General features: G+C 39.6%; 2 protein-coding genes across 3 annotated transcripts in view; one reads left to right on the top strand and one right to left on the bottom strand.

The window, feature by feature from the left end:
• Positions 1 to 1,154: 1,154 nt before the first annotated feature.
• hsd17b8 (hydroxysteroid (17-beta) dehydrogenase 8) lies at positions 1,155 to 7,576 on the bottom strand. The gene is made up of 9 exons (XM_080735203.1): positions 6,473 to 7,576; positions 5,307 to 5,509; positions 4,493 to 4,609; positions 3,651 to 3,746; positions 3,224 to 3,309; positions 2,922 to 3,006; positions 2,456 to 2,498; positions 1,731 to 1,805; positions 1,155 to 1,381 (listed from the first exon to the last, which is right to left on the bottom strand). Exons 1-9 carry the CDS (start codon positions 6,522 to 6,524, stop codon positions 1,362 to 1,364), a joined length of 777 nt encoding a protein of 258 aa, XP_080591329.1. The 5' UTR covers positions 6,525 to 7,576; the 3' UTR covers positions 1,155 to 1,361.
• A 3,707-nt stretch (positions 7,577 to 11,283) lies between these two features.
• LOC308292774 (major histocompatibility complex class I-related gene protein-like) overlaps positions 11,284 to 26,743 on the top strand; it is a 79,163-nt gene continuing 63,703 nt past the window's right edge. The window contains exons 1-11 of one of the 2 annotated variants that reach the window (XM_080735202.1): positions 11,284 to 11,478; positions 12,775 to 13,050; positions 13,360 to 13,653; positions 14,986 to 15,273; positions 15,682 to 15,807; positions 16,158 to 16,184; positions 17,565 to 17,603; positions 17,856 to 17,918; positions 18,114 to 18,148; positions 18,529 to 18,545; positions 19,981 to 23,488. In XM_080735202.1, coding sequence (XP_080591328.1) covers positions 11,406 to 11,478; positions 12,775 to 13,050; positions 13,360 to 13,653; positions 14,986 to 15,273; positions 15,682 to 15,807; positions 16,158 to 16,184; positions 17,565 to 17,603; positions 17,856 to 17,918; positions 18,114 to 18,127 — 1,200 coding nt within the window. In that variant the 5' untranslated portion in view covers positions 11,284 to 11,405 and the 3' untranslated portion in view covers positions 18,128 to 18,148; positions 18,529 to 18,545; positions 19,981 to 23,488. Of the gene's footprint in view, positions 11,479 to 12,774; positions 13,051 to 13,359; positions 13,654 to 14,985; positions 15,274 to 15,681; positions 15,808 to 16,157; positions 16,185 to 17,564; positions 17,604 to 17,855; positions 17,919 to 18,113; positions 18,149 to 18,528; positions 18,546 to 19,980; positions 23,489 to 26,743 lie in introns of those variants that run through there. The other variant, XM_080735201.1, reaches the window with a different exon arrangement.

The raw sequence follows: 26,743 nt of genomic DNA, 5'->3' as shown, positions 1-26,743 counted from the left end.
TCCAGTGCTGTCACATGTTCATTTGCTGTTTGCCACTGTTTTGATTTGGCTGTGACTGATGCACCTGCTTGGGCCTATGATTGGAAGCTATAATACCATCCATCCGCTTCAATTCAATGCATAATAGACTTTTTATTTTCTTTCTTTTCTCACTATTGTTTTGCATGCCAACCCAGAATCTAAACTAATAGTGCAGTCACATACCTTTTCTGTAGGGGAGGCAGGCTGCACAAGTGGTTATAGACACTTTTCTGTAACTGGAAGTTCACGAGTTCGATTCCCATTACGTCTCAGTGTGTTTACAGTCAACAATCACATTGTGTCCTACATGTCTTTCCCATCGCTGTTCATTCACGTTCTTTACCAGAACATCAGCTTAATACCTACTGGAGAGGCAGCAACATAACCTTCTGTTTGAGAGACCACAGCGGGTAGGCGACAGTTGCTGGGAGGGGAGGGGACATTTCTCTCAACCACCAACAACAGGGCAGATAAAGAAAAGAAGAAAAAAAAGGTGTTTGTAAAAATAAAGGCTATGGGATAATACTGTATACTAGGGGTTTGGGTTTGATTAAAGAAATATATATTTATATAGTTGGGGAGGGATGGAAGCAACCAAAATAAAGGGTAAAAAGGTAAATAATGAAGGGAGAAACTGTCCTTGTAATTCAACAGAGAGAATAACCTCAACTGTTTGTTTTTTATTGTGTTAAAGACAAACACTACAACAAAATAAATTGGTGCTGGAAAGAGAAAAGTATTTTATGAAGTGTGTAAGTAATTTCTTTAAAGTTCTTGTTTATGTAATACATCATCTTTTTTTAAAGTGCGACTTGACTCCTCAGTTTTTCCCCCAAGCCCATTAGTGCAATTATTCCTACCTTATGTTTTTTTCTTTTGGTTTGTTTGTTTAATGTCCGAAGCATTTTCCTTCTAACATATTACATAATTGTTTTAGCCACCACGGTCCACCTACTGGAGTTAATGGAATACTTTTCAATATAACTGTACAGGCTGTGTTCCATTCTCTCTGTATGAGGAGATATGTTTAGTATCTGTGGGTGCTAATTCTCTCAGTTTGACTTACACCACAAATCTCCATGGTAACAAAATATGGTGAAATGTGTTATGATTCAGACAAGCAGTAAACCAACCATACTGCACACGTGTTTATTTTCACGACATAATATACAACCTCTGTTTTATACTGTACATATTCACAGTCTGATTACAAAAAAACATTATCAATGGTGAATCATGGCTAGAGCATATTACAACAATACGTTCAGGAATTAACTGTTCAAGTTGTGGCAAAAAAACTGGCCGTTGATTGGTCTGCTTCGGCATGACATGCTGCTGACTTAGCCAATGAAAAGTCCTCCTGAGAAAGAAAAATATGGTTTGAGCATTTTTACGGTTTCTCTCTCTTTTTTTTTTACATTAAACAGTGGTGAACTTGAGATACTTTACAGACATATTAAGATTGCATATGCATTTAAGACACAACAGGAACTAGTAACTCATTGGTCCTTATTAGAGATGCATACTACAGCAGCTGACATGTGAATTGTCCTTCACCACAGATCTTTCCAAATTAACACCTTTTCTTTTTAATTATACATTTGCATAAGCTACAGATATATTGCACACATTGTACTGTTCCCAAAAATGTCATGCCAGTTAAAACCAAGCCACAACAATCACCGGGCACATGAAGTGTTGTACAGTACCTGTCACTTCGATGCTTGCTCCTGTGATGTAACGAGAGTCATCTGAAGCTAGGAACGCACAAACATCAGCTACCTCTACCAGAGGACAGAGAAGAGAGAGAAGGGGAGATGGGGTGGAAGGACCTGGTTAACAAGCTAGTTCATTGATGGGAGGGAATTAAGTGTCACTGGTGTAGAAAAGGTATTGTGACGATCCTGCAGTTCTTGGATGACTATTGAAACATTTTCTCAGGTTCGATGCGCTTTCACTTAAAAGTTTAAAATCTTTGACCTGCTCTTCCCCAAGCAACCTGGTGATTTGTTTGTTTCTTCTTTATTGTGACATCTGATAGCTCTCGCGTGCTAAATCAAATCAAATCCTGTGATCTGCGTTTTAGCTACTCCCACAAATAAACCAATTTCCTCTATGCTTGAAGGTACCTTTTAATATTACAATGAGTTGATACAATCCATGACCTCTGTTGGAGTGCTCTGTGGACGGACAGACGGACGTACATGGACTTGTCCCCAAAGTGTTAGTATTTGTAATAGGTTTTATTCACATACATTATGCCAGTGAAACTTTGTTTGGTTTTGCGGTTGTTCTCAAGTCATGGGTGGAAGCTTATTTGCTTTTTGACATGTTTTAGTGTTAGACTCTATCATGACCCACTTTTGGGGTTCTTCTGACCCACTGATAAACACTGCTGTGGCAGGTGCTGTTTGTTGTTTGATTAATAACTCACCTTCTGGCTCACCCATTCTTCCCATAGGCACCAAGGAGGTCATCTGAAACACATAATATTAAATATGTAAAGGTGATTCTGACTTACTGTATGCAAGTATGTAGGAGATAATTCATACTTAGGTCATGCATCAGTGTTTTCATGCTGCTTCAGCTTTGTTATTTTGTTTTTAGAGAATTGTATTGAATGTGTATCGGTCAAATCAACACTCCTTAAAAAAACTGATTTTGTTCATTTATTTGCACATTGAGTACTGTAAATACAGTATGATATTGGTTAAAGGGAACACGTTTTGATGAAGCACAAGCAGTTAAAGACAGAAGAAGACTTAACCACCTACAATACAAGTGGCCACAATAGCAAGGAGGACAATGAACAAAAGCACAGCAGCTTGGCAACAATCCTGTATTTCTGTATTAGGCACAATTAGGTTTCTTTCCTATGTTCATTGTAATTGTTCATTTACCTTACTGATAACTCTCTCTGGCACTTTTGCTGTCATCGGAGTGAATATGAACCCTGGGAGAACACAGTTGCATCGAATCCCAAACCTGGAGGGAAGGAAGAGAATAAAAATGTTTCTTGATCTTTCCCATGAACTAACTAACATTTTCAGGGATATCTGACAGCACAACATATCCATAATTACCTAAGGTGTGTGTGTGTGTGTGTGTGTGTGTGTGTGTGTGTGTGTGTGTGTGTGTGTGTGTGTGTGTGTGTGTGTGTGTGTGTGTGTGTGCGCGCGTGTGTGCGTGCGTGTGTGCCCACCTGCTGAGTTCTTTGGCAGCTGTCCTGGTTAACCCTTCTACACCAGATTTTGATGAGGCATAGTTGATCTGTCCAATGTTGCCCACCTGGAGAGGTGGGAGACAGACAGACAGACAGACAGACAGACAGACAGACAGACAGACAGACAGACAGACAGACAGACAGACAGACAGACAGACAGACAGCAGTCAGGTATTCATTTTCAAGTCAGGTGTCCCTGAAAGCATACGTAATTGAGAGTTCTCTCAATTAGGTACACTAGAGCCCAGATTGTCTCTATTTTAACTTAAACTTAGAAAACATCATTAACATGTTCATTCAAATTTATGGCTGCCTAGCTACACTGTCCTGGCCTGGCTGGCCACACATGCAACCAGCAGAACATGGTTGTAAAGGCCATAGGAAAGAGCCAGAGGATAAGTCTTACCTTGCCCACAATGCTGCCCAGAGTAACAATAGAGCCCTTGGGAGCTCCACAGGCTGCTAGAGCCTTGGCAAAAGCCTGAGTGACCAGAAATGTCCCCTATAAGAGAACAAAATGGTGTCATATAGATGAAAGTACAAGACACAAATAGCAACAGATTGTCATACGAGAGTCAAAATCCGTATTTGTGCAGTATCATTTAAGTATAGATAAGTACTGAAGAATGAGAACAGATTTGGGGTAAAGAAGTAAAGGGACTATCCGGAGAATCTGATACCATGTTTTTGATATTTGATATCTAACTCTGACTCTGATAGAACAAAGGGAAGACAAAGACAGGGTAAAGGGACATGTTGTCCTTTTCCATAAAGACTGGTTACAACAATAACGCTTTATTCATTAAATAAGTCCCAGATTGCAGCTTTAAAGGAGAATTTCGTCCTAGAGGCGTTTCTTACCTTTAAAAGCACTTATTTCACCCCCCAAACATTGGTCCAGGTGGTAGTTTTTCAAAAGATGCAATATAATCCATTTTTGTCTCGACTTGTCCTAACCGACCAGGGCTTCAAACAAGAGCGAGCGGATTAACAATTTATCGCATCACTCCTATCTGAAGCCCTGGTCGGGTAGGACAGATGGACGCAAAATGGAATATATTGCATCTTAGAAAAATAACTCCTGGACCATCTGTTGGGGGGACCAAATAAGCATTTTTAGAGGTAAGATTCCCTGCTGGGCCAAAACTCGCCTTTAATTCTACTACAGTAAAGCCAAAGGTAGGTATCCACATATTATAATGTACCCATATCTAGTTACATAGTCTAATAATAACAATGTCTGGATACCTTGAGGTTGACCTGGAGGACTCTGTCAAAGTCCTCCTCCTTCATTCTCAACAAGAAGTCATCCTGGGTGATGCCTGCCGCGTTCACACAAACTGAAGCCGGCTGGAAGTAACGACACTGTAGAGGTGCAGACAAGAGGAGAAGGTGACAGAGTGAGTGAGATGGGCCTTTAAGCTGCTTGGGGGTGAGACAAGAAGGAGTAAGGGTATGGAGGACAGCGAGAGAAAAGGGACCAGGTGGCTCATGACTGAGGCTAGAAGTAGAGATGTACCAATAAAGACATTTCCTTCCTGATACCGATTCCAATACCCCGAACTTCCGTATCGGTCGATACAGAGTACTGATCCGATACCAGTGTTTAATTTAAACAAATCTAGGACAGTGGTTCTCACAGTGGGGTTCAGGGACCCTCAGGGTTCCTTGAGGGGCTTCCAAATGGACCCTTACAGGTCTATAACTCTGAGTGTACAAGTGTACATTTGTACACTAACAGAGTTATGGGGTCCTTGAAATTAAATTGATTTTGAGAACCACTGATCTAGGAATATATCAAAATTCCATCAAGAATTGTTAAATTACAGCTACTAAGTTATACAATAATCATGTAAATAGTACAGTAAGAGTACAAAACAGTCGTGCAACAACTGAAGCATTCAAAATATAATATTAATGAAATATCATGATAAATGACAGAATGGCACAGACTGGTGTCACCGCCGATACCAATACCAGCAATCGGCAGCTTTTCCGATACTGGTGTCGGTATCGGAATAACTCTAGCTAGAAGCGTGTGTGTCACACCTACTGTACATACCTGTATGCTGGTGACCAGATTCTCAACGCTCTCTTTGTATGACACGTCCACCACTGCAGACATGTGCTCCTGCCCTCTGACATGACGAGGCAGGCCTCTCAGCGTCTCGCTGGCAGAGCCCTCGCTGATGTCTGCCACCACCACCGAGGCGCCCTCGGAGGCGAGGCGCTGGCACACCGCGCGGCCAATACCACTGCCCCCTCCTGGATGGGAAGAGAACCAAACAAACTTGTCCATTAAAGGTGCAGTGCTGTGCAGCAGAACAGCGGTTCTCAACGAGCGGTCCCAGGACCCCACGGGTGCTTGCAAAATTCAAGTGGTTAAACATCAACATCGTTTTAACCACTTTACCCCTATATTCATTGGATTTTTGAAAATAGCCAAATGTGAGCTTGAGAAAAAAAATAAGAAACTTGCACAAACACTTTTCAGATGGGGTCTGCAGGCCCTATAGGCCTACATATTATTTTGGGGGTCCTTGACATGAAAAATGTGAGTAGGAGTCTGGATGTAAGCAATGTGCAGAGCAATATAAATGTTTCTGTGTGTATTTTCACTATTTTGTTTTGTTTCTCATGTTTTTGATTGCCCTAATTGAAAAAAAGAGTTCCTGTTGAAGTAACCTTTATTAGTTGATGACAGGTGTGTCAGCTGGACAGTCAGTCCGTAATCTCTCAAGAACAGACTCTCTGGAACTTTTTCTTGAGGATGGCTAGCCAGATTGGTCAGTCAGTGATGGGCTGACCTTAACAGCAAGAAGTTGTTAGTTCTTCTTCTTCATTTCAACACATTTCACAAATTAACACAACTTGAGTTAAAGAGAATAATCTAAACACTCCGAGACATCTTCCTAGCCTCTGGCTGCCACTGGAGAACTTTGCAACTGTCTTGCACATCCTGTTTACTGCGGATACGGAAACCGTCTGTCTGCGTGCATTTTTGTGTTTGGAAATGACCGGATACAGTAGGCGGACTCTAGAATGGATATGGGCACTGGACAGTAAATAAGAAACCTTGGTGACGCGAGTTTAGGAGCAGCAAACACGGATATATATTTTTATATCACTATGCTGCCCACGTTACACAGCAACCGGACTGCCGTCATCTATTAGATATTAGATATATTGGGTATATGATTAATGCACGGAAAGCGTAAGTAAACTAACCCGTCACTAGTGTCAACCTCGAGATGAGTCTTGTGCTTGTGGCGGCAGCCATCACAGGCAGGTGTTACAATATTTGCAGTCCGACGGAACTCAACGATGGACGGCAGAGGGCAGACGCATGCTGCTGTGTGTCAAGTCAGTTATGTGTAGCGGAAAGCCTGGTGATGCGAGGTTAGTTATGTGTGATATGTTGTGATTATTATAGAGGCTTTATTTTATGTCGTTCTTTGGAAGAGTAATAGGCCTAGGCTACAATATAATGGCTGGATAGGCTAGCGATAGATGCAAAGGGAAAGGTCCTGTAGCGCATATAACACTGAATCAGTTCTGCTCCTTTGCCACTGAGTGGCAGTGTTGTCTAAAACGTCAACATCTTAGACTTAAAGGGATAGTTCACTTGCTTTTTTTCTATCGATTACTCATAGTTTCTATACAGTCTGTTACTCACTCACCCCGTGGACTGGAGACTTGAAATCGTGGATTCTTTTTGTTTTTTGTCGCATTCCCAAGATAATAATTTGAGGAGACTCGTTGTGTCTTCATAGGGAACTAAGCATGTGTCTCCATAGGGAACCACTGCTGGTCATCCAATTATTTGCCAAGGAATGCACAAAAACAAACAAAAGAAATATCCATGAATTCAAGTCTCCATGGTGTGAGTGATCGATACAGGTTTTTGGTGAACATTCCCTTTGAGTAGCCTACCCTAGATCAACAGAAGATGTCCAGTTTGGTTTATTTACAGTAGTTTGAGGTTTTTGTTTGCAGGTTAGATATAGTTTAAGGATAGATGCATGATATGCACTATGCCTGCCCTACATTCATTTCAATTGCTAAGGAATTTGTAGAGTGCATTTCAAATGGAAAGCATAAACTTTGTTCCTCAACTCAAGACTGGCAGCTCGTTTTAGATGACCCCCCTTCCGCAAAATTGAGGTGCTGTTGAATTCTAGGATGATTAAAGATGAACATTGAACAACAGTAAGTTCAGCCGTTTTTTGTGCACAGTCTGCACCTTGGAATCCGCTTTGCGCTTGGACTCCACTTCCCCCCACTTTCCGCTTTCCCAAGGCACAGTAGTTCTGTCTTCTTGACCCACAGTCAGGAAATTATAGTCCTCGCCTAATTGTAGGTGATGAAGAAGATGATCTTGTGTTCTATCTGTCCGTCATTAAATGTTATGAGTTTAAAAAAAGGACCTCAATTTAAACAAGCCATAGGCTTTTTGGGGGACACGCACACAAGATCGTTGGCTTATTTCTCTCTTCTGCTCTCTGACCCTGCCGTTCGCTGTCCGTGGTGCTGAAAATGGAATGGCGCAAATCGGACAGTATATTGATTAACATACTGTGTAGTGTATAGTAGTAGGTCAAAATAATTTACTGATGGAGTTATGAGAGACTCCATTTGATATTTAGCTACACACACCCCACCCTTTACCAATGGGCGTATTCAACTTCTGCCTGACAACAGATGTGGTATGATTGATTGGATAGAAATTCACAGAGCAAGACAGAAGAGGACAGGACGCTGGAGGGGCCACCGTGAGCCCGTCGTTTCTTTAATGGCCTTTTAAATATCAGATTTACATCATGAAGTCTACGATCTGCCTTTTTGTGTTTTTGATACATATGACGACTGCAGGTGGTGGTAAGTTACAGATTTATAGTCGTTTCTAAATGAAAGGAAATGGTCTTTTAAGCAATAACTGAAAGTAAATTGTCCTTTAAGCAATTCGATGCAATAATGCGTTTATATTGACCCTTAATTATACAGTTATATTGCAAATTGACCAATAAACTGTAATAATGTCCTCTGATTCACTATTTGGTGCATATGATAACTATTTCTTAATTATATTTTGTTTGGTAGTCTTATAGCCTATTAAAATAAAATGGCTGCTATAACTTCCTGACTTCATTTCGCTTCGAATACTTTATAAAGTGAAACAAATTGTATTAAGGCAAAAATGCAATAGCCTACGATTGTCCCTATATCTAAAACAAACAGTGTGTATGTCAAGCAATAAAGTCCCGCGCCATTTTCGGTAAATATATATGAACTAGCCCTTACCCGTTCAAAGATATGAGCTCCGAAATGATGTGCAGTGTGTGGATTATGGGATGTGCACTGTGCACACAATATATGAGGGATGGAAAGTAACTTTAACTGGTGCTTGCATGCTAATATGTAGGAGCATCAATGTAAATACCCGTTCCATTTAACGGCTACATAGATAGTGTGTACCGATCTGCATGATTTTGGACAACATCTGTAACAGGGCCAGAACCCCCCCCCCCCCCCCCCCCCCCCCCCCCCGCCCGCCCGCCCGCCTGCCTGCCCGCCTGCCTGCCTGCCCGCCTGCACACACACACACACTCCCCCCCCCCCCCCCCCCCCACACCATAAACATGCTATTATACAGCATACGATTCGTGAAAGTGACAAACGGGCTTCACAGTTAATTATGTCAGGTGTGTTCATATGCTGATGGTGATGCGATTTCAGATCAATTGCTCCAGCCACCGAGGAGAAACGCTGAGACAGACAGACACTCACTCAGACAGACACTCACTCAGACATTCGCAAAATTATAGTATAGATATAAATATTGCTTATTAATATTTTTTGGTATTGGTTAAGAAAAAACGAGAACAAGGAAATGGTGTCTGTTGAACTTCCTGACTTGATCTCCCTGTGATAATTTGTGTGCACAAATATACTGTAGGTCTAGGGCATATGGAACCCAGCACAGTTGTCAATAAATACAAATAAAAAAATTAGCAATAAACAATATAATAATCAATATTGTGTGTGTGTGTGTGTGTGTGTGTGTGTGTGTGTGTGTGTGTGTGTGTGTGTGTGTGTGTGTGTGCGTGTGCGTGTGGTGTGTGTGTGTCTGGCCAGACGAATATGATAGGCCTATATAACTTGCTCCTCTGCCCACACAACTCCTGCTGACAAGCAAGACCCACGGATTTGCTTTCGTTTAATAGCTGATGGAAGACTGATTTCCCTGGCTGCTATATAGTCTACCCACATTGTGTGTTTGGCTATTTGGTTACCACCATCATAGATACATCTGAAAAATCCTACTGGTTGTGTTAACTTCACACAAAGCTATATACGGCCAGAGAATGTGAATAGTGCTTGATAGTTTGAGAAAAGAATAGGTCTACCACCCGGACTTTGAATGGGTTGATTTAAATTTAAGTTTCAAAGTGACAACAATTTTACATGAGAGCAGATGTGGGGTTAACGTCGCGCAGGCTATTCTGCTTGACAACCTGATGTGAATTATTTGATTGGATAAAAAGAAATCACAAAGCAAGAACAGTAGACGAGGAAACTGGAGGGGACAGCGTCCATTTTCTTACATTTAAATAATAATAATATAAGTACAACAATATGACTTTGTTTACGACCTGCCTTCTCGTGTTTTTGACACATATTTGGTTTAAGCCTGTGGTGACTGGAGGCGGTGAGTTCCATTACTAGTTGACTTTTCTAAAGTGAAAGTAAAGTGTTTTCTTCACACGACATCAAACGCGTTTTTATTGTCCCATAGCTTTATCCTCCGTTATACAATGTAACTATTAAAGCAATATAACTATGTAACTGGCAATAATGTATTATTTTATAATGCTCCCTCGCTCACCACCAGCCTATTGACCTATGGGTCTATGGCTACATATCATCCTAGGCTACATGCTTAGCCTATTGATGGTCTTGGTGAAGTAGAAAGTAGAAAGAAAACAAGAAAATGGCGGCTATTTACTGTCCTCACTTGATCTCGCTTCGAATGACTAAAAAGTTGGCTATTAAATTGTATATTTGTATATATATTTAACCTTCCTGTATGCTTCACTTCACTTCCAAACACAGTGAACTACAGCAAAAAGGACAATGACAAGCTTTAAACTTTTGAGGTCGTTTGGGAAGTGTGATTGATATGATATTATTATGATGTATTGTTAGTGCAGGAGGAGAAACTGGGCCCAGGTAGGCTACAAAATGGCCCGCAGGAGAACTGGGTGATGTGATAATGTTTAGCCTATATTAGCATCTAAGCATTACGATTAATTATTTAATGCCTAATTAGGTATTAAATAATTAATTTAATTAATTTATATATTTTTTGTATTAATGTAGGCCTAAATGAAAACAAACTAAAACTGGAAATTAATAACAAACTAGTCTGACTGAATGTAAAATAGTTGTTAGGATAGGCTATATATTATTTGATTATGTGTGGGTCTTTTAGGTCTATTGTTATACATTTATTTTATTGTTTATGTATGCAGCCCGGCCCTGAGAGGAGATGGGATTTTGTGATTGATATTTGGAGAAAAAATGTATAATAAGCCTACAAAACATGGTCAGTAATTCAAGTTGAACTTGAACTTGAACTGACTGGCTGACTGACTGACAGACTGACTGATAGACTGGTTGATTGTCGTATTTTCTAAGTGAAACAAATATACACCGAAGTGAGAACATATAAGAGCCGGGGCTGTGATGTGAATTATATGATTGGATCCAATTTCACGAGACAAACTCACCTCGCGTGAGTCGCGTCACCAAGCTTACCGCAGCACCCATGGAAAATCTGGTTTCTGTTTACTGCTCAGCGCTCTGGTCCCGAGAGTCCGCCTACCATATCCGGTAAATTGCCGCGTACACACAAATGCATTTACCCATATTGATTCCGTATCCGCTCTAGACAGGATCTGCTCAGCAGACTGATCCCCGTCTAGACCATGGTCTCGACAACAACACCCAGACAACTGGGTATTTCCGTTCACAGACAGGCTACACGACGCGAGGCGAGAGAGACTGACTTATGACCGACGCTTCGAGAGCACATATTCTTCCAATATCTTAAGACATATAATATCAACTTTACAATATGATATAGTATCAGATTTACAATATGATTCAGTCTACCGCCTTTCTTTTTGTGTTTTTGACACACATATGGTTTCACGCAGCGGTGAATGGAGGTGGTGAGTAGCCTGGCTACATAAAATGTCGACTCGAAAGTGAAACTAAATAGTTTTTGTTACTGCGCAATAGGTGCAATAACGTGTTTTTATTGCCTCTTTTGAGTTTTATTTTTCGTTTCAAGCTGTTATTGAACAAAATACACCGTGTCTAGTCATACACGTCATCTTAGTTGTTTTTGATCATCTTTGATGAATATAGCCGCCTAGATTGTTTATTTATTTGTTGTAGGCGTACAGTAGGCCTGGGCTAAAGTAAAAAGAGAACAAGGAAATGTGGCAGACTTACTGAATTAATGTCGCTTCTAATGAGTAGTAAATTAGTAAATCACTACCAAATCTTGTAGTGAAAATCATTATTTTATAGTTAGGCGGGCCTATGTAAAGTTATAGTATTGTAAATTAGTGTCATCAAGACATCAACAGCTGTCACAGTCCAGGTCAAGGGAAATGACAAATACAGGCCTACATTACATTCACGTTTTAAATGTTCTAGTCACTAGAACAATTTAGACACTTATTGTAGGCCTATTTGTGAGAATAAAAATGTATTTGATTGTAACTTTAGTTTTGTTTCCTACTTTAGGAGTCCAAAGTAGGAACCCTAAACATGGAGAATTTATGGCCATATGTGAAAGTGAAAGGAACGGCTGTCTTTGGATTTAGTTGTTTTCCAGTTGACTAGTCTGTCCATCCGTCCTAGAGCTACTTAATTATTAGCCCCATATAGAACCTCACCCGGTGAGGTTCTATATGGGGATACTTCATTATCTGGGACACTGCATTCAGTCTGGACCGATTGGTGTGAAACTTTGCATGCTTTCCCCCTAGCATATTTTGTCCTTTATTACATTTTTTCATCGCACATTTATCGCCATAAGATTTATACTCTTATAGATTTTTGTGCAAAACTCTCAAAAATTGCCACATTACCACTTGTTATCTTTTTCATACTTCTCTGTAACTTTGTAAATAACCTTATACTGCTGTGCTGCCTCTGGGCAACTGATTTTCCCCCTTGGGATAATAAAGGTATCTATCTATCTATCTATCTACTAGCGATAAATAAAAGGGAGCACATTTAGATCTGTGCAGCTTTATTTATTTTTGGTACATGGAACAATGATGGTGTTCAAACTTCACAGAGAAATTGGAATACCAAAAATATAGACCTCTCACATACATTAGATTATATTTATCTTGATGTATGTCTGTTTGCTTACCTAGTTCGTCTTTCTGCATGGTATTTATTCTGTTACTCCTCCTTCTCCTTTTATTTCTTCTTTTTTGGACTTCCAGATACCCACTCGCTCACCTACATCTACACAGCATTCTCCAAGCCCATCGACCAACCAGGGATCCATGAGTTCACAGCCATGGGTCTGCTGGACGACAGCATGATTGACTACTATGACAGCACGATTAAGAAAAAGGTCCCCAAGCAGCCGTGGATGGAGGAGAGGCTGGACAAAGACTACTGGGACAAAGGCACTCAGTCACGCCAGAGCAAGGAGCAGTGGTTCAAAGTCAACCTGGACATCCTCAAGGAACGAAATGGACACAAGAATGACACCGGTTAGAAATCCAAGCAGTTGTTATATACAACTGCTTATACACTGTATAACAACACTGTATAAGTTTAGCTATAAGGGTTTTAATTGAGATGACCGAGTGGAATTTAATTGAGTGGTATTACTACCACTCAATTAAATCCTGCGTCAGTTCTGCAGACAACATTTCTGAATGTTATGCAGTAAAATGTATAGTGTAAATTAAAACAAAACTACCAAAACTACAAAAAAATACAAGACTGTTTGCTCTAGTATGATGCCTCATACGTTTTACATTTACTCCCCCTGTCTTTTTCTTTTCCCTTTTCACTAGATTTGCACATTCTTCAGTGGAGGCACGGCTGTATGGCTGAGAAACAAGAAGACAACTCATTTAAGTTCATCAGTGGCAGGGATGAATACAGCTATGACGGTGACGACTACCTGGCCTTTGACGATGCCAATAAGCGCTGGATCGCCCCAGTTTCCCTTGCAGAGCCCACCAAGCGGAAGTGGGACGAAGTAAAGATGCTGAACGACTACACCCAAGGCTACCTGGAGAGGGAGTGTGTCGCCACCTGGTTAACAAAATTTGTTGATTACGGGCAAGCGCAACTCAAGGCCAGCAGTGAGTATTATTTTACATAACCGTAACACGTTTCACACACATACACGTGTGTACAACTCAAAGCATTTACAGGTAACACTAGGACGGATACAAATACAAAATGATCACAAAACAACAACTAATAATACATTGTATTATTGTAGTACTTCAAAACAAGGTTACAATAATAATAGTTACAGACTCCTCCCGCGAGGGAAATTCAGTATTTGCAGCCCAACCCAGCCCACAAGGAGCGTGTGAGCAATTAGGGGTTAAGAGTCTTGCTCAGGGACACACATCGACATTGCTATCCTGGCCGGGAATCAAACCAGGGACAACCAGGGGAACTCCCCAGGCAGGCTCCCTAACCATTCAGCTATGGCCGCCCCTACAACAAGGTGCTCTGGATGAGAGAAAAAGTGGAGCATCCCTGATGTTTCATTGGATAATAAATAAATGCACTTCAGCATGTTGATCAATTCTGTTACAAATGTACTGCAAAATGTTGTGCCTGTGATATGCAGTAGCCTGTTTTTCAGCTTTATATTAGCCTGATTTCAGACTCAGCGCTGGAGCTTGAGTCTGACATTATCCCATTGACAAGAGATATCAAAGGGGAGGGGATAGGTGGGAGGGGTTGTGTTTGACTGACGGCTGCGTGCGAGTCCGCACAGCACTGTTCAGAGTGATTGTGTACACAGTACACTGTGCTGTTGTTCTTAAGATTAAATACAAAAACAAACGTTTAAAAGTACACAGACCTGCCTGTGCATGCTTGTTTGGGCAGTGCACCCACACACACAACTTGAGTATTGATCAAACACTATTCACATCAGCCGTTTCAGACGGGGAACTATTAATATATCAAAGACTGGGCCGTTATACACAAATTAACATATGAATCAGAATGGATGCGGTCTCTCCTCTCCTCATCCTCCTCCGAGCCCCGCAGTGCACTGGGTCTGGCTGGCTGTAGCAGCCGAGGCTTGTAAACGGCTAACGGCTACACTTCCTCAAACTGATTCAAGGCCCACCCCCACCTCCGCGGCTCCGACTCTCATTGGCCTGTAACTGCCTGAGACCAGAGAAACTTTAGCGTCATTATGACAACACCAGACCAAGAGAACCAGTCCGCTCAGAGAGTGGGCGGGTCTATGGTCTGGAGCCAGGCAAGCTTTATATATTAGATTTTAAATACATGGTAGTATCACACACAAATAACCTTTGACAAATATGAATAATGATGAATGAATGACTAAATGAAATGAAATGTGAATGAATTCAAAATTCCCTGCAATGCCCATATACTGTATATCTTCTCAAAACTCAAAAGTTGTCCTCATGGCTTCCCAGTTCCACCAAAGGTCCATGTGTATCACAAGGAGAGCAAGCATCCACACTCACTCATCTTACACTGCCTAGCGACGGGCTTCTACCCTAAACTCGGCATTACCCTGAACATCTGGAGAAATGGGAAGGTGGTGGATCAACTGGACGGCATACAATCCACAGGTGTTCGACCCAACGGTGACGGCACTTACCAGATCAAGAAGCACGTGGAGATTCTAAGAAGTGACTCTGCCAAATACAGATGTGAGGTGATACACACCCCATCCAACGTGCACGTATCCAGTGAATGGGGTAAGAGGCACATGTTAAGGCCGTATTTCATGAGCCTACTTAAAACTAATTAAAAAATAAGAAAATAGAAACTTTTACTTTATTTGATATTATATAAAATGGAGAGTTACTCATTTGTCTTGGGCTAAGACTCTAAGAGGCTTGTTTACACTATATGAAAATACAGTTAAATAAAGAGTTGAGAGTTTTTATTTACTTTATTTAATCTTTAATTATAGGGTAGGGTTATGAGCATGCGTGCTCTGTTAGAGCAAGACCCTAGTATTGACGAATGTTATCAGTAAAACGGAGCAAGACCCTAGTATTGACGAATGTTATCAGTAAAACGGAGCAAGACCCTAGTATTGACGAATGTTATCAGTAAAACGTGTCTTGTAAGTACAGTACATTCTTCTTTCTGGATTTTAGATGTCTCAATGTGTCATTATCCCGATGGAGATGGATCAAAGATCGGAATTGTCGGTGGTGCTGTTGGTGGTGGTGTTCTTGTTATCCTGGTTGGAGTCTCCATTTTGATCATGAAGCAAAAGAAAGGTTGGGTTCATTAGAACAACTTTCTCTTTTTGTCTCTTTTTTTGGGGTATAGTTAGAATTTTCTGTGGGGCATTTTGTGACATCAGTCATTAAGCTTAAGCTAGGTCTCAATATTGATACATTACTGTGCAGTGATGTAATTGTGCCTTAAGCTTGCTAAATCTTTTGCATCTTTAAGTCCCCTATCAGGCAGCTGGAACACAGAATATTGAAATATTTATTTTGGCCATTTCTTTTACGCTGGGAAAGTTATGTGGTCAGCCAAGATTATAAATTGATTTTCTCTCTCTCTCTCTCTCTCTCTCTCTCTCTCTCTCTCTCTCTGTCTCTCTCTCTCTCTGTCAACTCAGTCGTTTGCTTTTCAGGAGAACCTGAAGGTTAGTACTGCTTCACAACAATTTACATGGATGATATGATATAATATGATATGATATGATATGATATGATATGATATGATATGATATATGATATGGTATGATGATAATCATATGTGATGTCTTGTGTGCTTAAAGATCTATTTAATATAGCTGAATATATCTTATATATCTGAAGGTGTATATCAATATAGCACAGAAAGTAGAACTTCAGAGAATGTCTCAAACACTCTAAGCTGGTAATATAATGGCTGGCATATCAAATATATCACTGTTGCATGTTGAGTTGAGTACACATTTTATAACGCTGCATAATGTGATTATAGGCCATGTGGGAAACCGGTTTCAACCAGTCTCTCAATAGAAAATGCATGGAAGTAAATTAAATTTGGAACACTGGTTCCACGTTCAATTAAAACAAAACAACAACTAAAATCAGAGTGAGCAAGACACAAATACAGATGAAACGAGATAAAACCAAAAGAGAGAAAAACTAAAAACAAAGCTTGAGATAAATCAGACCATTATTTCAGGGACAGAGATGGTGATGCACAACCACTTTTATTGGTCTGGCAGATCCCACTAGAAACCCTCACTAAAACATTTTCCTTTATGTTAGCTCCCTCTCAGTCTCAATGGAGGAAATCAATATACATTGTGAATATTGTTTGACACTGAGAGGCCAAACAATAGAGGCACTGGTGAAACATTTTGTGTTATGTAGCCCTAATAAATGTATTAATTCATAATCTGGTAGATTATGAATTGGTAGTTTTAGGTTAAAACTCTCAGAGTACCTTACAAAATGAGTTGGTACGTAGTTCAGTACCTTGCTCAAGGACACTTAGAATGGCAGCAATGATTGAAACAGAAACCTTTCTATTATGAGACTGTGTCACTCTCAACTTTACGATGTCTGTTTCCTGATCATCCTGAAACCACGTGTCACCCACATAACGTTATACTAACTTGACACTACCATGTCGTTCACAAATGATTTGCGATTCTAATGTGGCGTCTTTGAAATGAATTAAAAGGACAGTTTCACATTTTCTATAGATGTATATTATGTAAAACCATGTTCATCCTTAAAAGCGAAAATACTGTTCGTAAATGTAGACAGTGTTGCATTTGGTCATACAAATTCCAGAGAGAAAGAGCGACTTTAAACCAAGGCGGTATGACAATATGCTTTTACGATCAAAATCTGAATTATTTTATTCAGAATAAAAGAGACTCAATTGCTACAGGTTTCATACAAGAAATGCTAAGACTTAGGGATTTCCTCTGCATCCACCCAGTTTTGTTTAAAAAAGAAATAAAGAAAGGCAAATTAACAAGTCTGTTCTGTGTATGAATTCATCCTCTTGGCTGGGTTCGCAGGGGGCAGGATTGAGGGCAGCGTGTTGGTGCCCCTGAAAGGTATGATTATGTTTGCTCTACCTTTTCAAAATGCACATTTGTTTATTTTACAAAACGGTATTGTACATACTGTAGTCAAACTGAGTTGAAGGGTTGTATAGAAATAATGGTTTGCAATGCTAATGTACATCTTTGAAATTAATTAATATGATAGTTTCACATTTTTTATAGATGTAAATGATTCAAAGCCATGTTCATACTAAAAGAGAAAATACTGTTTGGAATTTGTATGACCTTATACAACATTTACAGAGGGAAAGAGTGCAACTTCCAACGGCAATTCCAACGGCATTCCACTCATCCAGTATGACAACGGTATGACATTTATGCTTTTGGGATCAAAATCAGAATTGTTTTATTCAGAATAAAAGATACTTAATTTCTACAGGTTTCATAGCCTATATGGAATGTTAAGACATAGGGGTTTCAACTGCATCCCTTCAGTTTTGTATACAAAAGAAATGTAAATAAACAAGTCTGTTCAGTGTTTGAATTGTGTCCTCTTGGCAGGGTTGAAAAATTGAAAATGTTGACGGCAAATCAAGGTATGATAATGTTTTTCCCCCTCTACCTTTTCAAAATGCACATTTCTTTATTACAAGAACGGTGTTTCTGAATTGAATATAAGTCGAAGGGTTGTTCCCATGATTGACATAAACAAACATCCATTATTAAAATATATTTCTAAAATAATTAAGGAATCTCCTGGGGTTACAAAGTCACAGAATTGATTATTTGCCGAGAGTTAATGTTGAACTTTAGGCCATATGTTTTCTTTCTAAATATACAGTCTCTGTACACAGATATATTGCATTTTGTTAATGACTGTTACTTTTACAAATGTAATGCAGGTGACCAAACGGTATTACACTATTAAGCACTGCACAATCCATTAATGGTTTAACTCTCGTCCTTTTCTTTGCAGATTCCAAAAGGACTCTGGTAATTACTCTCTGTATCCCTGCATTTTTACTTTACTAAGATATGACATTATTTAAAGGTACAGTAGAAGCTTTACATTAGAGCTTAAAGATTTAGCCCTGAATCTTCACGTTTCTGTCAGGCTTTGGGTCGGGCCCGGGTTTTGAAGCTGCGCTCGTGACATCTGTGATAACATGACGCCTCTCACAAACTTCCTGTGAGGGTGCGGCCAGACAGTACGAGACAGATGCAACATTAACCCCCATCCATTCCCATGTCTCGTACGTGTCTCGTACTGTCTGCTGGACGCAGCCTCAGAGGCGGCTCTGAGATGTGCTGCTATCACATGATCGCATCCCGTCTGCTGCTGCGAAACTTGAGTGTGCGTGCAGTCTGTGTGTGTGTGCGTGCACTGCCAGCTTTATTTTGTACTGATGTTTATTTTGTTCCTTAATTTGGAAAGACGGTAAGCCCTATTTGCTACTGTAACTACAAGTTGTTCTTTAATAAAGTTGGAAAAGGGTAGAATGATTCTGTTCTTAACGAATCACCAATTTTTATTGAGAAAAAAAGGCTGCAGTGCATTCAGCAATTAAGCTTGTTTAGAGAAATGTTGGGCTACGGGCTGGGTCAGGCTTCAATTGTCAATCATGTATCAGGCTTATAGTGCCAAGAAAATTGTGATGAATACGTCAGTCCGACGTCTCATTACTCCCGACTACGTGGCTACCTGTGCGGTTAGGGTTAGAGATAGGGTTAGTAATGGTTAGGGTTAGAGATAGGGTTAGTAATGGTTAGGGTTAGAGATAGGGTTAGTAATGGTTAGGGTTAGAGATAGGGTTAGTAATGGGGAGAGTCTGACAAACGCAATGTCACAGTACTGCTCGTCAGAACAACGCCCCGCACCAAAATTGGAATGGCATTTCCAAATTGCTAAACAAAGCATCCAAGATAAAAGTCCAAAGACATTGAATATTTTATCACAAATTTAAATAGAGTGAACATATGCTTTCATCTGTGTGCGTTAATTTGAATGTTATGTTTAATGTCCAAATTCTAAAATATGCCATAAATATAAGGTGCTAGAGTAAAATGTAACCATGTAATTTGGGGTGCCGTGGATGAAAAAGAGTTTAATGCGTGCCCTGAGCCCAAATAGTTTGAGAACCTCTGCTCTAGTGGTAAAATTGTACATACAGTATGTTACACGTAAAATGTAACATTGAATAATAGGTTCATTTTGAGGCACGCGTCTGATGACAATATACAGGGTACAGTATGTAGCCTACAGTATATTGAGATTCTGTGTGATTCTTAAGATGTATATCAAGCTTCTACTCTTAAATGGATGTATCTGCTAAAGAATTTCAAAGCCTACACAAATAGGCAACACATAATTAGCCCAAAGAGAAACTAAATGTTCTGTACGAATGCTGCTTTTCCTTTACCCTTCCAGACCAAGGCTCCAGCAATGGGGACAGCCCTGAATCCAGAAGCCTCATGGGGGGAGATGAGCCTAATGCCTGATACTCTACTGCAGAGGCGTTATGTCTGAAAAAACAAAGGGGTGTCAAAAGAATTGACGACGTAAACCTATTTGAGCTAAATAGCTAAAATAATGGATCTACGAGCATCGCAAAGCATTGTGAGTTTGTAGATCCATTATTTTTTACTATTTTGGGGGAAAATAATTATAATTCATCGACTAAAAAGAGGTTGAGAAAATATGCATAAAAGAACTGAATCCGATGTTAAATGTGAATGCTTGGTGGTGGCAGTTGCCATCCCAAATGATGCCCCCTGCTCTAGTATGTCTGTGACAACAACAAAAAAGATATTATTGCAATGATGACACAACCAGAAGGCCAGCGGACCACATACTACAAAAATGTGTCCGATCGCCATGTCGAAAAAGTAATTTACTGTATATTGGCATTACATCCTAAGTGAAAATGCCTGGATTATCCTATGAGGAATAAAATCATGTGCCTGTATTTCTGATGTACAGGCTTGTGATGTAAGTCTTAAGGCCCTTTCCCACTGGGCGCGATAACGATAAAAAATATTGTTTTTTAATTGAAGTGGATAGTGAAATCTTAGTTCAATTAAGGGAATATCAAACGCATGTAGCATGTGAGGGTTTCTTTTAGTAAAAACCATGGAAGCCCATTTCCACTAAGTAAAAAAAATGCCCTCAATTGTGTTTCCCCTCCTTTAAAATTCAGACGTCATGTATCGTAAACGTGACTTTCAATCAGTTATGAATATTAGATTTCTGAGCTTTTTCTCAAGCAATTTCTATTTGTAAGGGGAGGAAACAAATTATAACTATATATACAGTACGTATATACTGTATGTATATGTATATATGTATATACACACACACACACACACACACACACACACACACACATATATATATATATATACACACACACACACACACACACACACACACACACACACACACACACACACACACAAGGCCTGGAGGACGATATTGGGCTATATTGAGTCCAACTGTCGGTTGTTGATTTCCTTGGTCGATATTTGTCATTTTATTATGCGCAAATGTAATGTTCTGCCTCCTCTAGAATATAGGCCCTAATTGACTACAGTATATTCACACAGCGGCCATTTTGCTCTCATGTCATATTTGCGGGTGGGGAGGAAATGCCACCTGGGGTGGCATTATTTCATTAAAAGAATGGCCGCTGTGTGAATATGGTGAATAGGCTAGTGGTAAAGATGTTGGTTTTCCACATGAGAGACACGGGTTTGAGTCCCGAGCGTTACAGTTGTCTCAGTGATCTGGAATCGGGCGTCCAGGTTTGAGAAGTCAAGAGGGGGGTAAGTGTAGCAGTAGTGAGTATAGTGACTCACAGTCTCTGCCTGATGACCAAAAGCCTAATAACTCCCCCTGCAAAGGAGGATTTCCCCTTTTGGCTAGTGGTTAAAATGTTGGCTTTTCACAAGGGAGATCTGGGTTAGACTCCTGGGCGTTATTGTACATAAAAGAAACTCTGTTACGGGGGAGGTGGGGGTCTGCAATATATATTTTTTGATGATCCTGTATACATTGGTGACATGCTCTGCCAAAATTTGTTAGATCTTGCTGATATAAATAATACATTAAATAAATGCATTCAAATTAATAATTGTTCATAGCAGCACAGCATGGCTGCTGTGAACAGAGTGGTGATCTAAGTTCAAAATTAAATTTCCTTCCTGAATTGGTTTATAATTTCACAGAACATGAAGACTTAAGGCCTGTCTAGTGTCTACTTCGACCGAAATGTTCGGTGAGTTGTGTTTTCCGACGTGCAAATTTCCAAACTCTCATTCGGTCTAATGCTTTTCAGAAGTCCAGAGGACATAATTCTATGGTCAAAAAGGACCTTTTGACCGAAATCTTCGGTTTCGGTCGAAGTATGGACAGCCCTTCAGACATTATTCAAATCACACAAAGTTCCACAACAGCCACAGAAAACCAAAACATTCTGCATTTGAACATCAGCTACATCTAACTCATTCTGAGAGTGCAGGTCCTTATTCAATATTGTTTTGTTAACCTATTTAGACCGAGAACCCCTAAACATAACTATACCTTTCAATCCAGGAACCCCTTTTGGGGTTGTTTTTGTTACATACTGCGTACAGTACATACCGTACATAGCTCCATTTTTGTTATCTTTCTCAGGAAACCTTTTGGAATCGGCCTCAGGTCTAAATGGGTTAAAAGTAGATGCTTACTGTTACTATTACTAATGTTACATGACTCATATAGACACTGTGCCTTGCTTATGCTATTTTTAAGAAATGTTATTTGCACAATTATGTTTGTCATTGAAAGAGGGCCACCCTAGTGTAGCAGTTAGAACACACGCCTGTTAATGCACACACCTGTCATGTGGATGGTCGAGTGTTCAAACCCTACTGGGGGTAGATGCCAGCATGGGGCTTAATGCGGTCACCGTGGATTCCTTACGTCAAATCAAAATGGGTTCAGATCTGAGCCAAGTCTCCTGAGGAGGCGCGTCTGAAGCCTGTCCTGGACGGGAGTCTCAGACCTGAAAACGGATGATGTTTTTCATTGTAAATTACCCCAGATTGGAGATTTAGGTAAACCTCATCGTTGCTGTCAGGGGGCAGAAATCTCATATCTCCATATTTTAACTTTTTGTGTTTTTTCGTAAACTTGATCATACTGCAACCACAAGATCCACAAGCTCGAAACATGGTGCGAAGCGGCACGCTTTCAGCTGGTAGACCTGCTACTTTGATACTTTTGAATCCTGAAAAGCAACAGAGACGATATGATCTTACACTGGAACTTGGGCCTACTGTATGAGATTTATCTGGTTCTCGTGCAACATAATGGTCAATCCACTCTAAAATATGTACATAAAATGATGTACAGCAATAACCATAAAATGGTTCCATACTAATAGAGATGGCAAGGAAGACATTATTTTCCCCATGATGGCATCGTGGCATTTTTTTTTTCTTCGTTTTTTTTACAGTGGTTCTCAAAGTGGGATCTAGGGACCCCCAGGGGTCCTTGATGGGCTTCCAAGGCGTCCCCAGTAAAATTGGTTAATGGCATCAAAATCAGGTTAACCATATTAACCCTATACATCAACTAGCACTGCGATGCGACACATTGTAAGCCTATATATTTTATTTTTAATTTATTTTTGAATCTAGGAAAAGTTGAGACATTTGAACAATATGCATTTTGTATGCGGGTCAAAAAGTATTTTCAGATGGGGGTCTGTGGCCAAATACATGTTAAGGACATGAAAAAGTTTGAGAACCACACAAAGTTGTTTATGAAACAACTCTTTTCTCTTCAAATACTTGTATAGAAACTGAAGATGTGTATTTCTGGTGTGCCTTTTATCTTCCACTGCTTGGTGTTAAGATCATTAATCAAAACGCTTCAATAAAGGATTTGATCCACAGCTGTGTCTGCATTCACCTTGATGACTGTTTGAACAGGGTTTTGGAGGTAGATTTGGCGGTAGATTCACTCGTTCGGAACGAGTGAGTGAATCTACATTATAAGGCTGGCAAGGCCAGACTATTTGGAAACAGGTGACAAAGTGTTGTATTCAAGTGCGGTATTAAAATAAAATAACATCAGTTTACATCATCTTAAATCATCTAGGAAATGCAATGCAGGGAAACAAAATGGCTTGATCAAGCTTTTAAATGCAGTTCTACCCCTTCTATGATGAATAAGTCATGTGTAACAAATGTTTAATGATTGTCACCTTTTACCAGTGGTTTAAAGTAACTACAAGTACATTTACTCAACTAGGCTACTGTACTTTTTACTTTACTGGAGTATTTCCAATTTTCATTAAATGTACTTCTACTCCACTACATCTCAGAGGCAAATATGCATATTGCACTTTTACTCCACTACAATTATTTGAAAACCTTAGTTACTAATTACTTTGGAGATATAAATTATTATATTATGAAACATACATCAACCACTTTAGTCCTATTTTATACATGGGCTATTTGAAAATAGCCGATCTACAAGCTCACGATGCAGCGTATTGTGAGTGTGTAGATCTGCTATTTTCAATCATTTTAGTACTTTTGGTAAGTATATTTTGATGCCAATTATTTTGTACTTTTACACAAGTAACATTTTGAACAGAGGCATTTGACTTGTAACTGATCACTTTTATATGTGGTATTGCTACTGTCTGTTACTTAAGTAACTTCTTCCACAACTGCCTTTGACCACCAAATTGCACCATATGTCACACTGCACCATATGTCACACTGTAATGAAGTGTCATGGTTTTGTGTTATGATTTAATGATAGTGTGTAGTCATTGACAGGTCTCACAGCCTCATTACAAAAGTATCACATTTTGGCCCAAGTAAACTATTCATCAACATTTATCAAACTATCAAAGTACCGGGAAAAAATTACAGAAAAAGAACATCTGACATTTTGGAATGGTGATACTATTATTCAAACTTTTAAATAGTTTTGTGTCCACAGAGACACAGCTTTTTGAACTCGTACAGTTTTTGGAAGAATAATTTGAATACAAAATCCGGATATTTAACAGTAATATTGTGGTTTACTGTATCTTCGAGGAAGTATGTTTGTGGCATGACAACTTCAAGTAGGCTACGGCCTTTATAGTGTATGAATGTTGTTACTATGTCACACACAAAGGCAGTGCACAAGACTTTGAGCCCAAGGCACACAGGCAGACAATTTAAAGTAGCTACTCAGATAACAGGTCAATTCAACTGCCGAATAAGTCCCCGCTGAAAGCTTTGAAACGATGCCCTGAGAAAGATGTATTCCATATTAACATTCCTGATTTTTGGGACATTATGGACAGTGAACTGTGGTGAGTATTGTATTCTTATATATCGTTCTAATATAGTAATATTATCACACAGTTAGGCTTATAATGGTTACAGATCCAACATATATATATTTTTTTATCAAGTAATTATGTATTGTGTCCAGCCTAAAAGTGAAAGTAAATAACAATTTAAGGCAAACACATTTCAAAATGGTCTGTAGAATGTGAAGTTATTTTACATGTATATTATGTATTTCTTTTTTCTTTTTTTTTTATTGAAATACACTATACACAAATAATTATTTAGGAAATATTACATTAGGCTAGTAAAACAGAAATTACTTATAGAAAGAAAGGGGGAAATGGATGGTTACCAAAATAAAAAACAAAAGGAAGAAGACAAATCTTCTCATTTGAAAGTGTTTCCTCAAAGCATAAATCCCGATATTCTACCCAGTTAGCCCATGTCTAGACCATGCAGGAACTACGGGTTAACCCTCTTCCATTCTCTCGAGACAAGAGTCAATGAAGGCTGAAGAGGTACAGACCAAGTGGGCGTTCCCCTTTCTTTGACGAATTGCCAGATTGACCCTCTTCCAACCCATGGCCAGTTAGCCCATATGAAAACCCATATATTTTTCCCAGTTCAAGCCCACGCCCACTTGGTGCCCAAGTAGCCTGCATTGAAAACATTCTGTATGTGTTAGCACAGAAATGTATCACACTATGTGAGACTGAAATTGGTCGAGAGGGTGGAGGGTGCTGTGATGGTGGGTGAAGGATGGGGTGAGGCGGGGGAGGGGGTGTGAAGTCACTTGCTCTGAGAGAGAGGAAACAACAGGAGGAAGGAGGGGATGATATGACTCATAATGTGGTAAAAGAAAGACCACCCTTCTCTATTGTTCATTCTTTTGTTGAGAGGTGAACCGTTTCAACTACCTGCCAGATGAATTAAAGTCATAAAGGTAGAAATGGCTGCAAACATTGAAATCCAGGATGAAGATGATGATGATGATGAAGAAGAAGATGATGATGTAACCTATGCAAACGTTGAGACAGCTCAGCAGAAACATCCACAAAAGATTAGATCTGGTAAGAGATGTTACAACGGCAAATCACAAAAAATATACTTTTAAATGTTTTATTCAAGAGGTTGAAATATTTTAACTGATCTCTTTATTCTCACCGTGTGTGTGTGTGCGTGTGTGTGTGTGTGTGTGTGTGTGTGTGTGTGTGTGTGCGTGCGTGCGTGCGTGCGTGCATGCGTGCGTGCGTGCTTGTGTGTGTCCAGTCAGTAGACTTTACAGGCTGGTTGGACTGGGTCTTGGATTACTATGTGGTGTTCAAGCTCTGCTTAACATTGGTCTCAGGCTCTCTCTCTGTAAGTCAAGTTTCAAAACAATGTATTTTATTTTAATGTTTTATAGTTCTATGATGATTCAACATTTATTCATTTTATTTTCAATATCAGCAAATATGATACCCCATAAAATATATTAATAGTAGCAGTAGATTTAGAATCAAATGAACTACACCAGAAAACCATCTGTCATGATGTCACTGCCTATACATACAGCCCTGCAAGATAACATGGGAAATGGATGTGTCTGATCTCTGATGTCTCATGTGTTGGCTACAACGGAAATAGCAGATATAGGCTGCAAGCTTGCAACGGGGCAAGAGAGTAACGTGCTGCAACACATAACGGGTATTATTATTATTACCCTTATTATTATTACCCTAATTATAAGGGTAATAATTATTTGTTGTGTAATAATAATAATAATAATGAGAACGACACAGATGCTTTCCTGGTCTTAATGGGTTATGAAGTTCAGTTCAGAGCAAAGTTGTAAATAAAACTCATCAGTT

The sequence above is a fragment of the Nannobrachium achirus genome (assembly GCF_963921795.1).
Source record: "Nannobrachium achirus genome assembly, chromosome: 10".
NCBI classification, from domain to species: domain Eukaryota; kingdom Metazoa; phylum Chordata; class Actinopteri; order Myctophiformes; family Myctophidae; genus Nannobrachium; species Nannobrachium achirus.
This window is presented reverse-complemented; position numbering and strand designations above follow the sequence as displayed.